Consider the following 16,472-nt stretch of genomic DNA (forward strand, 5'->3'; position numbering starts at 1 on the left):
CTTCTTTTTTTTTGTCAGAGTGCGCCAGAATGCTTTGTTTACATTTTAAAATCACAAAAATATTCTTCTGAGGAAGGATGCCTCCACACCCATCTTCAACAATTTAGTTTGTAATAATGTCACCTTTTTCCCCTTTTGTGAGTTTGTCGGTCTGTAATTTTATTCAAACGTTCAACACAATTCCTACTATTCTTAGTCTGCATTGCATTTTAAAACTTTAAAGAGGGGTTTGAGAGTGTGCAGTATTTGTTGTACACAGATATGCTGTTTATATGTTGTCTTGCGAGCGTGTTGACTGGGGAAGTGAGACTTAAAGGGTTAGTTCACCCAAAAATGAAAATTCTGTCATTAATTACTTACCCTCATGTCGTTCGACACCCGTAAGACCTCCGTTCATCTTCAGAACAGAAATGAAGATATTTTAGTTGAAATCTGATGGCTCTGAAAGGCCTCCATTGGCACAATGCACGGTACACTCTCAAGACCCTTAAAAGGTACTAAAGACGTCGTTACAAAGTCCATCTCACTACAGTGGTTCTACAATAACTTTATGGAGTGACGAGAATAGTTTTTGTGTGCAAAAAAACCCTAAATAACGACTTATATAGTGATGACGATTTCAAAACACAGCATCATGAAGCTTCGAAGCGTTATGAATCAGTGAGTCTAATCATGATTCGGATCGCGTGTCAAACCGCCAAACTGCTGAAATTTGGCGATCCAAACTGCTGAATCGACTCACTGATTCATAACGCTTCATGATGCCGTGTTTTGAAATCGTCATCACTATATAAGTCGTTATTTAGGGGTTTTTTTGCCCACAAAAACTATTCTCGTCACTCCATAAAGTTATTGTAGAACCACTGTAGTGAGATGGACTTTGTAAAGACGTTTTTTAGTACCTTTTAAGGGTCTTGAGAGTGTATCCCAAATATCCATATAGACACTAGGTGGCAGCAGACACATCTCAACAGTTTTGAGAGCCTTACCCATAAAAATAAAACACTAACATTTATCACTAAAGACTGGGACAGTCGTTGTCCTTTCAGCTGCATTTTGCCAATTTAGTCCAAACTTTGTCTAAACGTATTTTTAGTTAATTAACTTTGTCATATTTTGTCTAAAAATAACACGTGTTTAAACAAAACAATACATCAATTAGTTAATGTTTATTCAAATATGAACATAGGCCAATATTGAAAATTATGAAGTAGTTTCATGCCTTTTATGTGAATGTATATATGTCGATAATGTGTTAGTTATTCATGAGATATTATAAAATGCTGCCTTTACCACTAGTTTGAATCATTTTAGAACCATCAAAGCAGTACACACTTGAAAGTAGTAAGATCTTTAAAGGAGCTTTTTCAAAAATGTTCACTGAACCCCCTCCTGTCTGTCATTACTAATGTCTAGACCAGCTGAGAAATCAAGACAAAAGGAACAATAAGAGCATCTGCTCTGGGGGGGTTTACACATAGTTACTCACTCATCCCTGTTAGGTATACTATTACTGGCTGATGCCAATATAATATAAATTATAATTATATACACACACAAACAATTTTACAACTTACCCATATTATTCCTCCAATTAACAATGAAAGATATAGAGACGCATTTTCAATTTTAAATAAATAGAACACTTTATTTTTGTAGAGACATGCTTGTATGTTGTTATTTTATTTGGTCATAGGTGATGACAGTCAGAGACAGAATACTTAAGTTTATTGAATACAGCACTTGTGGAATGTACCATAAGACACAGTGTACAGTTTTCAGTGCACCTTTTCTGAAAAGCACATTGCTTTTGGGTAACTACATGGCCATTTTGTTCACGTTCATTTTGTGAATAAAATTAATGTATGATTAAGAATGGTTTAGTGTTATGAGTAGATCACATTCTCTGGTAGAATAACATTTCTGCTGTAACCAGCTAAATTTGGTTAGTATTTGTCATTAATGTTGCTGTGAATGTTGTTGAATGTGAATAACTGGGGTCCAGCACAATATCATTGGAGAAAAACACACCTGAGGCAAAAAAAAAGAAGAAAGAAACGTTTTGGTGAACCTCCAGTCTAACACATTTGTAGGGTTTAGGTAAGATATGCTAATAAATCAAAACTAATAAGTTACATTCATGCAGGTCTTCATTTTAATGGTTATTTAACACTCTGGAGCCTGTCCAGCCAAAGTCACTTATTTAATATAATGTGCGATAGAGTTCACAGAGGTAAACTGATAAAATACACCGAAAATATTTATCATTATGAAGATAACACACATGCCTAGTTCAGATGAAAGGCAAATGACAGTAACAGACTAATCAAAAATAAATCGAACTGTCTCTGATTATATACTTTATCAAGAGGTTTGGTTTGATTCTCAACCACACATAACTAGTGCAAATACAATTGGTTCATTCAAGAGAGCTGATATGTGTAGATAGAGAAAGTCAACAATAATTCCTACATAAATCAAATCAACATACAAACTAAGAACAAAACCCCAATCAGCTGCTAATAAATGTGCATTGTCATTAAATAAAAAGAAAGTAGATATCAGTAAGTGTCTTCAGTGCTTATGTAAAGTGTTGTCTGGGTTGTAGAGTCTCTCTTTCATATGTGCGTGTACAAACACACACAGAAATAAAGCCTGGTTCGTCTTCCAAATGGACAAGAGCAGCAGTAGTAACAGCAAAGGCAGAAGCAACATTGAAAGAACATAAGCATGTACTGCCACACACAGTTCAGCTCCACACTGTAGCTGACGATTCAAAAGATCTGCTGTTCAAACAGAATCTTTTCAAAGCCTTCAGGTGGAGAATGGTAGAAATCACTGAACTGGCAGTCTATGATGGCACTGTCGTCCACTGGGAGAGAACGGATTACAAACATCAATATGATCATCATATGATTGGCAAAAACATTTCATAACAATTTGTCTCTGCAAACAGCAAATCATAAAAAATAATTTACATTACACAGATACAGCACATTACATTTATTTGAAAAGAAAATTGTTTTATGATATGCTCCCTTCATCAATCAAGAGTAATTTGGACATTTTGAAGGGTTTTTTTTTTTTTTTTTTTTTTACCTTAAAAGGGATAGTTCACCCACAAAAAAATTAACCATCATCATTTACTCACCCTCGAGTTGTTCAAAACCTGTATGAATTTCTTTCTTCTGCATAACAGAAGATATTTTGAAGAATGTTGGGAGGAAATAACATTGGAGCTCGTTGACTTTTGTGCTCCACAGAAGAAAGTCATAAAGGTTTGGAAAGACATGAGGGCAAGTAAAAGATGACAGATTTTTTATTATTTTTAAATACTATATATCGCAATGGTGGCTGTAGCGAACGAGTGTCCCAGATTTAATAAAAGAGTTTAAATGTATTATTTTATATATATATATATATATATATATATATATATATATATATATATATATATATATATATATATATATATATATATATATATATATATATATATATATATATATATATATATATATATATGGCTACTATAGCAATAATGGTAACACTTTACAATAAGGTTGTATTAGTTAACATGAACAAGTTCATTATTAGTTCATGTTAACTAATGTAGTTTACTGATGTTAATTAATTAACCTTATTGTAAAGTGTTACCGCAATAATATAGTATTATGCATTTAAACGCTTCAGTATTATATAATATTATATAAAGTAGTATATAATTACTGAAATGTAATCCTGGCTTTACAGTGGCTGTTACCAAGATGGGTGTGTGGTTGGCGTTTTAACCCCATGTCGGCTTCCTTGGCAATGTTAAAATACTATAAAATAAGAATTAAAAAACCTATTTAAGGTTTTTAAAATTTGCTTTAGATAAAAACTCTAAAATATAATGGATTTTTTCCTACGGCGTTTTCTGAGTAATATAGTTTCCTAAGAGAACTCAAACCACAACAATTGAATAAAATAAGAGATACCAGAGAAGCATAGCGGTGGATTTTTTATTTTTATTTTGAGAACTTATGTGTGATTCTGGAACACCCTATTCTGCATTTTGTGTTAAAAATAAACATGCTTTTACCCACAGTAGGGTTAAACGTTTGCTGTTTGTACACTGATCCCATTCATTTTGCCATTTGTTGATAACGTAAAATACTATGGTAGTTTTCAAATCTGAGGGTGATATAAAACTTTCACTCTCTTACCAAGATGGCCACCAAATAAATCAACTTGATCCAATTATTAACATAAAATTCCTATACCTAAAAAAACATGTTCAGATATAGCAAAAAGTATGATGTCCTCTATCTGTCATTGATAAAGAAACAATATACAACTTACCATAAACTATGGGGAACACGGTCCCTCGAATACCTGAGGCTGGACAGTGCATGCTCTTTCCATTTAAGTAGAGGTTCAATTCCACATGATCATAGGTCAGGCCCTAAAAAACAGACACACACACACTTACAACCACAAGCAATAATTCTTCTACAGTATATACACTATCTGTATTCCACAGTGAAGCTATTTATCACAATCTAGACTGTAACCAACACACAAAAAGAAGTTAAAACATACCACTATATCCCCCTCCTGAGGCAGACTATTGGCAGGTAAACGGTTCTTCTCCTCGTTGTTGTGGTATATGGAGCCATCATGTCTGAGTACCAAACTGTGACTGTCTTGACCCAGTGGTACCTGGTTCAAATTCACCTTCTGAGTGGCCACACCGATCCCCCAAACACCTGCATCACAAACATCAACAAAAGGTCATAGGACACATATCTTAAACTAAACAGACCCATCTAAAAAGACAAATAATACTGAAATCTGGGAGGTACAAATTTTACTAAAATGAATGTCACAATGCAAAACAATTCTAAGGGTCCCAATAATAGGCATATACAGGTGCTGGTCATATAATTAGAATATCATCAAAAAGTTGATTTCACTAATTCCATTCAAAAAGTGAAACTTGTATATTATATTCATTCATTACACACAGACTGATATATTTCCATGTTTATTTATTTTAATTTTGATGATTATAACTGACAACTAAGGAAAATCCCAAATTCAGTATCTCAGAAAATTAGAATATTACTTAAGACCAATACAAAGAATGGATTTTTAGAAATCTTGACCAACTGAAAAGTATGAACATGAAAAGTATGAGCATGTACAGCACTCAATACTTCGTTGGGGCTGCTTTTGCCTGAATTACTGCAGCAATGCGGCGTGGCTTGGAGTCGATCAGTCTGTGGCACTGCTCAGGTGTTATGAGAGCCCAGGTTGCTCTGATAGTGGCCTTCAGCTCTTCTGCATTGTTGGGTCTGGGATATCACATCTTCCTCTTCACAATACCCCATAGATTTTCTATGGGGTTACGGTCAGGCGAGTTTGCTGGCCAATTAAGAACAGGGATACCATGGTCCTTAAACCAGGTACTGGTTGCTTTGGCACGGTGTGCAGGTGCCAAGTCCTGTTGGAAAATGAAATCTGCATCTCCATAAAGTTGGTCGGCAGCAGGAAGCATGAAGTGCTCTAAAACGTCCTGGAATACGGCTGTGTTGACATTGGACCTCAGAAAACACAGTGGACCAACACCAGCAGATGACATGGCACCCCAAACCATCACTGACTGTGGAAACTTTACACTGGACTTCAAGCAACGTGGATTGTGTGCCTCTCCTCTCTTCCTCCAGACTCTTGGACCCTGATTTCCAAAGGAAATGCAACATTTACTTTCATCAGAGAACATCAATTTGGACCACTCAGCAGCAGTCCAGTCCTTTTTGTCTTTAACCCAGGCGAGGCGCTTCTGACACTGTATGTTGTTCAAGAGTGGCTTGACACAAGGAATGCGACAGCTGAAACCCATGTCTTGCATGCGTCTGTGCGTAGTGGTTCTTGAAGCACTGACTCCAGCTGCAGTCCACTCTTTGTGAATCTCCCCCACATTTTTGAATGATTTGTTTGAATGGGTTTTGTTTGATTTTCCTTAGTTGTCAGTTATAATCATAACATTTGAAATATATCAGTCTGTGTGTAATGAATGACTATAATATACAAGTTTCACTTTTTGAATGGAATTAGTGAAATAAAATCAACTTTTTGATGATATTCTAATTACATGACCAGTACAATGAAAGTTGAATAAAGTCGTTATTTTTGTTTGTTTTTGCGCACAAAAAGTATTCTCTTCACTTCATAAAATTAAGGTTGAACCACAGGTGTCACATGGACTATTGTAACGATGTCATTACTACCTTTCTGGGCCTTGAAAGTGTTAATTGAATAGCTGTCTATGGAGGAGTCAGAAAGATCTTGGATTTCATCAAAAATATCTTCATTTGTGTTCTGATGATGAACGAAGGTCTTACGGGTTTGGAACGACATGAGGGTGAGTAAATACATTTTTGGGTGAACTATCCCTTTAAGGTGAAATCTTGCTCGCTTATAAACGGTAAACTTTTTCTTTTTGACAGATCATTCAACAACACTCCTCTTTTGAAGCAACAAATACATCTGTCTGACAGCTACAAGTTAGTACAGTGTTTCCACAATAATTAGCAAAATATCAAAAATCTGCTTATATGAAGCCGTGATTAACATGATTGATGTCTGACAAAAAGGCTCTCACCCGTGGACTGGATCTTGAACTCAAAATAGCTCTTGTTCTGGTGTAGAGGGGCGTTGGCGAGGCAGGCTCCAGTTCCACAGATCCGCCTCCCACTTTTCACTATGACCACATCCGTCCCTGGGAATAAAAGGCCGAGCAAACTCTCATGACCACCCTGCTACAGCACAAGGTATGTATTTCAAAACGTTTTCAGAGATATCTGCAAAAACGAGTCTGAAAGTCAACTCGCTTCCTGGATTCACTCAATTGAAATAAAAATCTAAATTAGGGATCTGACAGCTGTTATAACTAGCAACTAGCATCTGATCCAGAGTAGTTAGGACTATGACGTGATTGATTAGATATTATTACGAACCAGTGCATATTGTTTATTTAAAAACAATGACGCCAATAGTCATTTTGCGTTGGAACCATTGTTTTTTTTTTTTAAGATATAGCACAATCTGCTAGCTTGACATATCTTCGTCTGAAATTTAATTTGGTGACTTTTTGTGACCCCGCTGAGCAGTGGAAATGACTCTTACCCATGTGATGCGTGTCTAGCTGTACGGTGGGCATATCTTTGAGGGGAGCATGACCCGGTCCGCCATCCCCGCAGCAGCCCAAACAACACGTAAAAACTGCAGCCATTCTAGCGCTGAGATCACAGGAAGTGCAGTTACACACATCAAACTGAAGGGCGCGCAAGCTTGCAGGATAGAATGGATCTCATGGAAAAATCCAACAATCATTGTCGACGGCTGGTGATTCTCAAAGCACCTCAAGGGGGCGCTTACCGGTTCTGAAAGCCGAGTCCTTCTTTCCTAAAACATTTTACACTAATAAATATATTTAAATTAATTCGTAATTCGTACAAGATTTTTGAACGGAAATCCACCATATTAAATAAACCTATCCTGAGTCCTGACCAGCGCAGAGAAACGTGTCAGAAAGCCCTCACCCTCTACAGTCGATCTGGACAATAATTTACATCCGTATAAATGACACTAAGAAACTTGAATAGTCATTGAATTGGAAAATACACAGTAGGAGGCAAATTGGAGAATTATTATTTTGACCGCTAAGCTCCACCAGTTTTAAATACCGCATTGTACCTAACAAAGAGTTAGATAGTAGGCCTACTTCATTTGTAGGATAAATATCACAATCCAGGCAATGTGCTTAAAGTTCAACACAAAGCTTTTCTGGTCAGTTAAAAAAAAACACTTGGAGATCACACCATATCGAATTAGATAGGGATAAATTGTTTGCCTTTGAAGCGCATGTTATTTTATATTATTTATTTAGTGTACAATTAAAAAGAACTTGTAAAAAAATTAATTAAAAAAGCTTTCATAAAAACAATGACATTTAACATTAAACCAAAATCGGGGGATACAAAACAGATCTTACATCGTACAGGGTAAAGCATTAAATTCTACAAATTACTTTTTTCAGTATGAGAGATGTTTTCATACTTCATCCTAAACCGGCGTTCGCTGACATTCTCGCCCTCTCGTGGCCAATTACGTCACTGCACGCGCACTTTCATCCCTGATTCGACCAATGAGCGCGGCGCCTCGGAAGCCGTTCTCTTCCTGATGGCATGGAAACAGGGGAAGAAAAATCGAGGTCAAAATATTTTGACACGTGACTCGGTAGCGATTGGTTATCGATGCGTCAAGACCCTGACACATGGCTCGGGCATATGCGACCAAAGTGGCGTGATGAAGAATCATCCTTGTGCCAGAAAATACGGACGCGCTTTTTGGTTGTCTGTGACTGTAAACCATGACTAGTTGTAAATAAAAACCACGTAGTTAATGTAGTTCAAGGAATGGATGAGTTAGGCTTCTGTGCGCAGATGATGGGTAGCGCAAGTATTGACGTAATCTGTAGAGAAACGCTGATCTAGGAGAGAGTGAGCGCTCCCCCGCAACAACATCATGCAAGAAGGGATCCTCTGCATTTATTTCTCACCGCACAGAACGTGTATTTAACTGCAAATACACTATGCTACGTGTATATTATGCCGAATGTGGCATTGAAATGTTTGGCTTTAGCTTCACTGTTCAATAGCTGTCTGTGCGCATTAGTTTGAACTGCCTGGCCATACTGACTTGACCTGAACTAGTTAATTTCCCAATTGGAAAGGGCGAAGTCTGCACAGCAACAAGAGCCATGATTGCGTTGCACACTGCCTAAGCAGCTAGTGCACTTCTGGTCCAATTGCTGGTGCTTTCTGCCTGCAAAATCTGCCACAACAGTAGTAATACCTTGACAACTGGACCCGGGCATACCGAGAAACCTTTTTGACAACTCGACGGCGGGGATTTTTTTTTTTTTTTCTCAAATCAATTCCTTGAAGTTTGTTGGACAGGTCCTCGTATATTCCTGCACGAAAAGTTCTCACGCGGGCAATTAAAATGAAGTACGGGTGCACACAGGAGTCTTCATCATCAGGCAATCTGAACTACTATATTTGGTCAACTCGCTTGATATGCATTGTAAAATACTGACTGATTGACGCAGGTGATATTGATTCTTACACAAAAAAATATTGCTTGCAGGAACTGAACACTAAGCTTTTACGTGGATGCAGGGAGCCAGTTCGGTTCCATTATTTATTCACCGTCTCGCAATATAACTTTTTTCGATGCAAAACCCCCCCGTGTGTGTAGGCTATACCTTAGTTTATTGCGCGTAACGTAGATGGTCACAAAATGACACCGGGCAGCACTGAGTGCTCTAGACTTCACAATCGGAGTGAGATGCACGAGAAAAGCTTTCTAAGATGATGAGAGTTGTATTGATGTCATGTCCCCGACAAGCTTTCATATTAATGTCTCTTTCCACTTTAGGATACGATGGAGCTCTTGGAGGAGGACCTCACATGCCCAATATGCTGCTGTCTTTTCGAAGACCCGCGAGTTCTGCCGTGCTCTCACAGCTTCTGCAAGAAGTGTCTCGAGGGCATCCTGGACGGTAACCGGAGCGTTGCATGGAGACCCCCGTTCAAATGTCCGACCTGTCGAAAGGAAACCGTGCACAGCGGCATCGCGAGCTTGCAAGTCAATTACTCATTACGTGGCATCGTGGAAAAGTACAACAGGATTCGAGTGATGCCGAGGATGTCGCTCTGCCGAGTCCACAGCGGACAACCGCTCAACATCTTCTGTGCCACGGATCTGAAGCTCATCTGTGGGTTTTGCGCCACGACAGGTGATCATAAAGGACACAAGTTTTGCGCGCTGGAGGAGGCGTACGAACGCGAAAAGCTCGCGTTTGAGGACTTGTTTCGCGTTGTCGAGGGCTGGAGGTGCGCGGAGGTGCATTCGTGCCTGGAATCTTTAGAGGGAGCTAAGAAGAAAGCGCTGGAGAGGGTCTCGCGGGACGCGGATGGAGTCTCAGAGTACTTTGACAAACTTCTGCGCACGCTGGACCACAAACGGAGCGAGATTCTCTCGGACTTGGAGACTCTGAAGCTCGTGGTCATGCAGACCTTTGACCCAGAGATCAACCAGCTGCGCTCAGCGCTCGAGGAGCAGCGACGCGCGCTCAACATCGCCGAATCTTTCCGTTCGCTCTCCGACCCGCTCACTTTCCTCCAGCAGATGCAGGACTTCAGAGAAAAGCTGCGCGTCATTCGGGGAACGCCACTGCCGTCGCGGACTGACGTGGACGTGGGTTTGCTTGGCCTGCAGAGCTTCGATGTGAAGGAATGGGACCGGGTGCGTCTTGGAGAGGTGGACAAGCTGTGCGCCCCCTACGAGAGAAGCGCGTACATGACCTCGCTGCCCCCCGCTGCCGCACCGCGCTTCTCCCGTGTGATGTGGAGAGTTGTTCTGGTTGTTTGTGCGTGTCTCCCCGCGCTGAACTTTCTCCCATCGGACTGTCTCGCTTTGAGCTTTCAGGATAAAGTAGTCGCACTCAGTGGCTTTTCTCTGCCCGGTCCTGGAGAGATTGTGCGCTGGCTCGGGTTCTGCTGGAAAGAAGCGGCTGCGATCTGCACACTACTAACCGAGCTGTGTCGGAACTGTATTTTGGACCTAATAAACACAACATCAGATTTCATCAGCTGATTTTGTAACTCCATTCCTTAGGTACTTTTTTTATGTACTACAATGTGCCAACCAGTAGATTTGGAAATATTTCGTTTTTGAATTTGTAACCAAATCAGTTCAATTGCACTGATTTTGTCTATTGGTTTTAAAATGGAAATACAAGTGTGGATAGATCGCGGCTTACTAATAGGACAACAGTCCCTTAAAAAAACACGTAATTTAGCATACAGCTTGATTGAATAAATGATTGGAAGTTAACAAAAAGACAAAATAAAGAGGAATACTTATTCCAACTGTGCATTGATATATTTTCTCTTCTCTGTAGGAGTTCTCTAGATACTCAAGGTTAAACGTTACGTAACAATGTCAGACATCATTTGCAATGTTTACTTAGAATGAACTTGCATCCTGATATATTATTGTTGATTTAACTCATATTATTTCGATAGCCTTTGACATTGAAATACATTTTAAATATAGTGCCGAAACAAGTTCACCTGAACATTGCTAATGGAACGGATTCGTGTTTTCTTTTTTGTTGTTTTTTTGGGGGGGGGGGGGGGGGGGGTTCTTTTATATAGCATATTATATATTTTTATTCAAATACCAGAGCTCAATAATGTCTTTAGTAATGTTTATAATTTCACCCAATAGAGACATGAGATGTGCAAGACTTAAAGTCAGGACTGTTTAGGGGGAAAAAGGGGAAGGTATCCCCGTTTTTCCCACTGTTTAAACAGGAATCCTGAGAGATTCTCGGACGACTCTGTTCTGATATGACGTCACCGCTGAAGCCCTGCGCACGTCACCGAACATATATTTAGCCGACTGTTGCCAGGCGAATTGGGGATGAAAAGTTAAATTACCTACTTTAACCTACTTTACCAAATAAAACCTTACATAAGAGTAAATTGAATAAAAACGAATTTATTAATACATAGGGTAGAGTGGGGGAAAACGCCCCCCTTAAGGAAAATGTGACATTACAGTGAAACAAAACATAAATGTGACTTGAATTGCCATCCCGGTTTTGAGTGACTATGGCAGGAACTATTCACCAAATATTAAAATTGCACAGCCTTCATAATTAATTAGTATTTTGACTGAAAATATTTTTGTACAAAGGGGGCGTTTTGCCCCAGCGGTGGGGTAAAACGCCCCCCAAGGTGGGGTAAAATGCCCCCTTTCTTCCCAACCAGTTTGCTTCATAGATGAACAGCAAAATGAGCAGACTATAGTTTTTAATCTCTCAAAGTAAAAGGCAAGTAATGTATCAACATGTATATATATTAATATTTATTTGAGGAATGTCCAAAATATCCACATTTTTACCATTTATATTTATATATAAGCCATGCAAACAAATATGTTGTAATAAATAAATAAACATTAATTCATTAGCCATTCACAGCCATTTTAACATTTATATTTATACATATAACTAAGCCATGCAAACAAATATGTTGTAATAATAAATAAACAAATAAATAAATATATACATAAATAAACATTAATTCATTAGCCATTCGCAGCAATTTTACCATTTATATTTATATAACTAAGCCATGCAAACAAATGTGTTGTAATAAATAAATACATAAATAAACAAATAAATACTAAATAAACAAATAAATAAATACATACATAAATAAACTTTAATTCAGTAGCCATTCACATAATCTAATATGTTATAGTAATTATGATAGAGAGAAACTATGCCCTTTGGGGGGCGTTTTACCCCTCAGCGTAGGGGGCGTTTTACCCCACAAGCTATGACTTTTTAAAAAAATGTTTAATTTTTAAGATATAATTATATTCCTTATAAATAACATTTCCTCTCAAACTACAGACTTCACTATTCATCTATCATACATCACTGTGATATCCTGCAGAACAATATTCTCTTAAACACTTGTTTACTAATATCTGAAAATTAAAGCACTTAGCATGTAATCCTCTTCTCTTCAAATACGTCGCTGGTGTCAGCTTCTCCAAGGAGATTTGTTTATCCCCGTTGTCAACGAAGTGCATAGCAACAGTGAAAATATATCTTGACTCCCTCTAGTGCTTATTTTGTGAAAAACAGGTGGGGGGCGTTTTACCCCAGGGGGGCGTTTTCCCCCACTCTACCCTATACATTTTCTGAACCCATGCAGAATGCATAGCCGACAAATAAGAAGCTCTCTCTGAAATGGCGCCATGTAATTCCAGTTCTTCGATTTTCTTTTTAACAAATGTAACGCCATCCTCACTATCTTGCACCAGTAACTTCAATATTATTATTAAGGAAAAAAGGCAGTCTTCAACATAAGTACCATTTCTTTTTGCTTCAAACGTTTTGTCTTTCTGTTTAATGTTTCAGTTGTTTTTATCATTCGTTTTGTCAATACTCGTCTCTTGAAGGAACTGACTGCACTGAAGAGTTATATTTTGCATGTTGCTGTTTTCGATTTTCTTTGAAAAGTTGAAAATTGTTATAGGGACTAAATGCAAATAAATATACCGTCATACATGTGTATAAACACTATTTAGTTCTACAATTATCCTTATTTCTCTTTAAATTGTGTGTCAAATGAAATACATGGCATAAGTCTGCAATGACTATTTTAAGCCTCAAAAAAGGCTGGTCTGTCTTTAGCTAAATGCATTAGTCCTGTTAGTTTCTTTCAGAAAACAAGTATTTGCACATGATAAACGTCTACGTTAAAAAAAAACTGAAATGAGCCTACACCAGATACACGACTTAATATTCAGTTATTTCATAATGGTGTATTTTCACATCATGAAATAAAGCAACCTCAGCATTTTTATAGGCTATTTGGCATGTGCCTCAAAGCTCCAGGTGAAAGTATCATGGTTGTCGGGAAAGCAAAATAAATAAAATAGCCTACATATGCTACTGTATTTTTTTTTTTTTTTTTTTTTTTACAATTAAAAATCCATATATTAACCTAAAAATGTCCTTCAAACATTTAAGGCACTCGAAAGGACCGCAATTACTTCAATCTCATTATTTTTTCTATAGAATTAAAGTGTGACGATCAGCAGATGTATAGGCCTACACACATTTTCGAGAACTAGGAATTTATCTGGACCAAAGTTGCCCCTACATAAACACACTCTTAAAAAAATAGGCGGACTTTTTTCCCCCTACTTCTTTCCAAACACACGTTGACCAGTAACGGTAATTAATACAGGTCATGTAAAACCAGTCTGATCACAATTCAAATTAAGCACACACACACAAAAAAAGAAAAGAAATAAAAAGTGTAGGCTAACTATTCTTTGGCGGGCAGTTAATAAAAGATCCAAATTAAATATAGGTTCTTAAGACCATAGGCTATATGAGCACATCTTATAAGAGGGCTTCTCCTTCATGCATAAAAGTCTAATAATATGCATGTCTAAATAATAAGTAGGCTACATAGTACACAACAAGGAAAACAGCATATACATTTAGAGCGAATTCAAAAACGTAGCCTATTTAAAAAAAATACGTCATTTACAAATCCGTCCTCATATTAAATCGTGATTTGTTAAAGAGAGGATTTTGGACTACGCAATATAAGCATATAATGCATAGTAAATGCGCAATTTTATTTTGAAAAACCTTCTCCATTAAAATTGTCCAAATGTGTATGTTTTGCCATAGCCAAATAATAGATTAAAATCAGCTCTCCGAAACTGTGCACTGTTCCTATTATCACAGCTGTGCTGGCCATCTTTAGTTCATATCTAAAAGCATCATATGACTAAAACGAAGCATCAGAAGATTAAATCGACATGTGTCAGAAGTGGTCGTGTTACGAGTTAAAGGCAACAACGGTTTAAGTGCTGGCCAATTAAACAAACAATAAAACGTCATTTCTTTATTGCCAAGGAAACAAGGTGTGATCAAATCTGAGGAAAACGCACTATTCAGACATGAAAAAAAAGAGAGACGCATTTATGCATATAAAAGGGTCCCTTAGAAAACTACCCAAAGTTATCCTAAATACTTTCATCCCGGCAAAATAATAGATTATAATTCTCAAAATACAAGGATATGGCAAGAACAAGATCAAATCGTGGCAGATTTAGCCTGCTCATAATTGGGTCTTTTTGATTTCATTGCATAAAATGGCGGAAATTTCAAATCACATCTGCATTGCGAGATGCTGCCATTTTATTTTTTTAGGCTGACAGACCATTATGCAATATTTTACAAAAATCGTAAATATTTTATAGCCTATAGGCAGTCACGTAAAGTTACATAATCAACGACCTGTACTGTTAACACGAAATGACGCACGTCATTTACAACTATCGGGAATAGCCTTCTGAAAAATGACTTGCCCACAACAGAATTTCGTTGGCCTATAAGCTTTTTTTAAATTAACGTTATATAAGAATGATAGGCTACGCATGCGTAAACTTGCAGCACGAAACTGGAGACATTTGCCTCAGTGTTAATATCTCTTCCATTGCCACTACCGGAATAATCCACATAAACTTGCTTATTGGTTATTAACGGAAAAAGGCAGTTTGGAGTCAATTTTGTTAGCTCAGTGTAATCACCAAAAATGAATTTTACTTTAAGAGAGGCATATGAATACACGCCACACTTCGGGTTAAAACCCATTTTTATAACAGTATTGAAACATTTGACAACAGTTGCGTTACCTGTGAAGAAAAAAAGGGGTTATAAAACAAAAGCTGAATAGATTCATCGACGAACGGTTCACTAGCTACGTTAAAATGAGTATTCGACAGGTCAGAGTTTCATAATCTTTTTCAGTTTTATTATTTATTTGCATTAACACAAACGCAACAGCACATAAAAAAAAATAGGGATTTCAGTTGGAATGAAGAAAAGGATACAAGGGTAGAATTGTCTTTTTTACATAAAGGAAAACAAACAATGTAAACAAACATAAATAAAAATTGGTTTTGCATGAACTATGAAGGAAAAAAGCAACATTAATTAGAAAAGAAAAAAAAAAAGTAACTCACTTAACTCACTTCCCAAACAAAACTAAACTCTGCATTTGTCTTTACCTTTGACCATTCAGTTTGCTCCGGTGAGGCCGAGTGTCCTCCTGACTTCTCTATGTTGGATTGATGATTCAGTCCATGAAGATATTTCAGTACCTGTGAGTCAGCCACTACCTGCACCGGGCTAGGCCCTGGTAGCTGTGATAAAAAAAAGATGGCGTGCATTTGCTGCTTGGTGACTTCTTGCTTCAGCAGCACGGGCAATATTGGAGGCATTGGCCAAGGAGTAACTCCAATATTTACATGCTGCTAAAGCAAGACAACACATGCACACGCACACATAATCTCTCTCTCTCTGCTGCGTAGGTCCCAGGAATTGATGCTGCAGCACATCATGGCCTGCATCTCTTTATCACCACAAACCATTCTGTGCTGCTACACCATCACCTAGAGAGGGTCCCTCTCTCTCAATCACACACTCGGCAACATGACCAAGCACTGCCAGAATCAGAGCGAGTGACTCCTCTCCTCCCTCTCTCTCTTAGCAGGGCTTGAGGCATTCCAGGACTCCATCTGAAACACAGAAGAGAGGAGGACGCTTGAGTGAGAACATACACACAGCAGCTGGACGTGATGCTGTCAGTTTGCAGTAAAATATTTTAGTGTCTCCTACTGTGTTTGCCTGCAATCCATTTGCATACAATAAAAAAGTGGCATTGTAACATTTGTGTGCAGGATCGGGTAACATACAATTAAGTTTTCAGGAAACACATACTTGAATATATATGCCTATTATATACATTTGT

At 37.9% G+C, this 16,472-nt stretch overlaps 2 protein-coding genes across 5 annotated transcripts; one reads left to right on the plus strand and one right to left on the minus strand.

The window, feature by feature from the left end:
• Positions 1–1,624: 1,624 nt before the first annotated feature.
• Positions 1,625–15,913, minus strand: spryd7b (SPRY domain containing 7b). 2 transcript variants are annotated; one of them, XM_079822383.1, is made up of 5 exons: positions 15,730–15,913; positions 6,650–6,766; positions 4,585–4,751; positions 4,345–4,447; positions 1,625–2,872 (listed from the first exon to the last, which is right to left on the minus strand). In XM_079822383.1, the coding sequence occupies exons 1-5, from the start codon at positions 15,737–15,739 to the stop codon at positions 2,775–2,777; spliced, it is 495 nt and encodes a 164-aa protein (XP_079678509.1). In that variant the 5' UTR covers positions 15,740–15,913; the 3' UTR covers positions 1,625–2,774. The 2 variants fall into 2 exon arrangements, with proteins under 2 accessions (XP_079678509.1, XP_079678508.1); XM_079822382.1 differs by lacking the exon at positions 15,730–15,913 and adding an exon at positions 7,174–7,305.
• Positions 6,753–16,472, plus strand: trim13 (tripartite motif containing 13). 3 transcript variants are annotated; one of them, XR_013816930.1, is made up of 4 exons: positions 6,753–6,818; positions 9,490–10,731; positions 15,744–15,824; positions 16,033–16,472. XR_013816930.1 is itself a non-coding variant. In XM_079822380.1 (2 exons), the coding sequence occupies exons 1-2, from the start codon at positions 6,795–6,797 to the stop codon at positions 10,708–10,710; spliced, it is 1,245 nt and encodes a 414-aa protein (XP_079678506.1). In that variant the 5' UTR covers positions 6,757–6,794; the 3' UTR covers positions 10,711–10,995. The 3 variants fall into 3 exon arrangements, 2 of the variants coding, with proteins under 2 accessions (XP_079678506.1, XP_079678507.1); XM_079822380.1 differs by lacking the exons at positions 15,744–15,824; positions 16,033–16,472 and having other exon boundaries at positions 6,757–6,818; positions 9,490–10,995; XM_079822381.1 differs by lacking the exons at positions 6,753–6,818; positions 15,744–15,824; positions 16,033–16,472 and adding an exon at positions 8,326–9,091 and having other exon boundaries at positions 9,490–10,989.

The sequence above is a fragment of the Gobio gobio genome (genome assembly GCF_949357685.1).
Source record: "Gobio gobio genome assembly, chromosome: 7".
Taxonomy (NCBI): Eukaryota; Metazoa; Chordata; class Actinopteri; order Cypriniformes; family Gobionidae; genus Gobio; species Gobio gobio.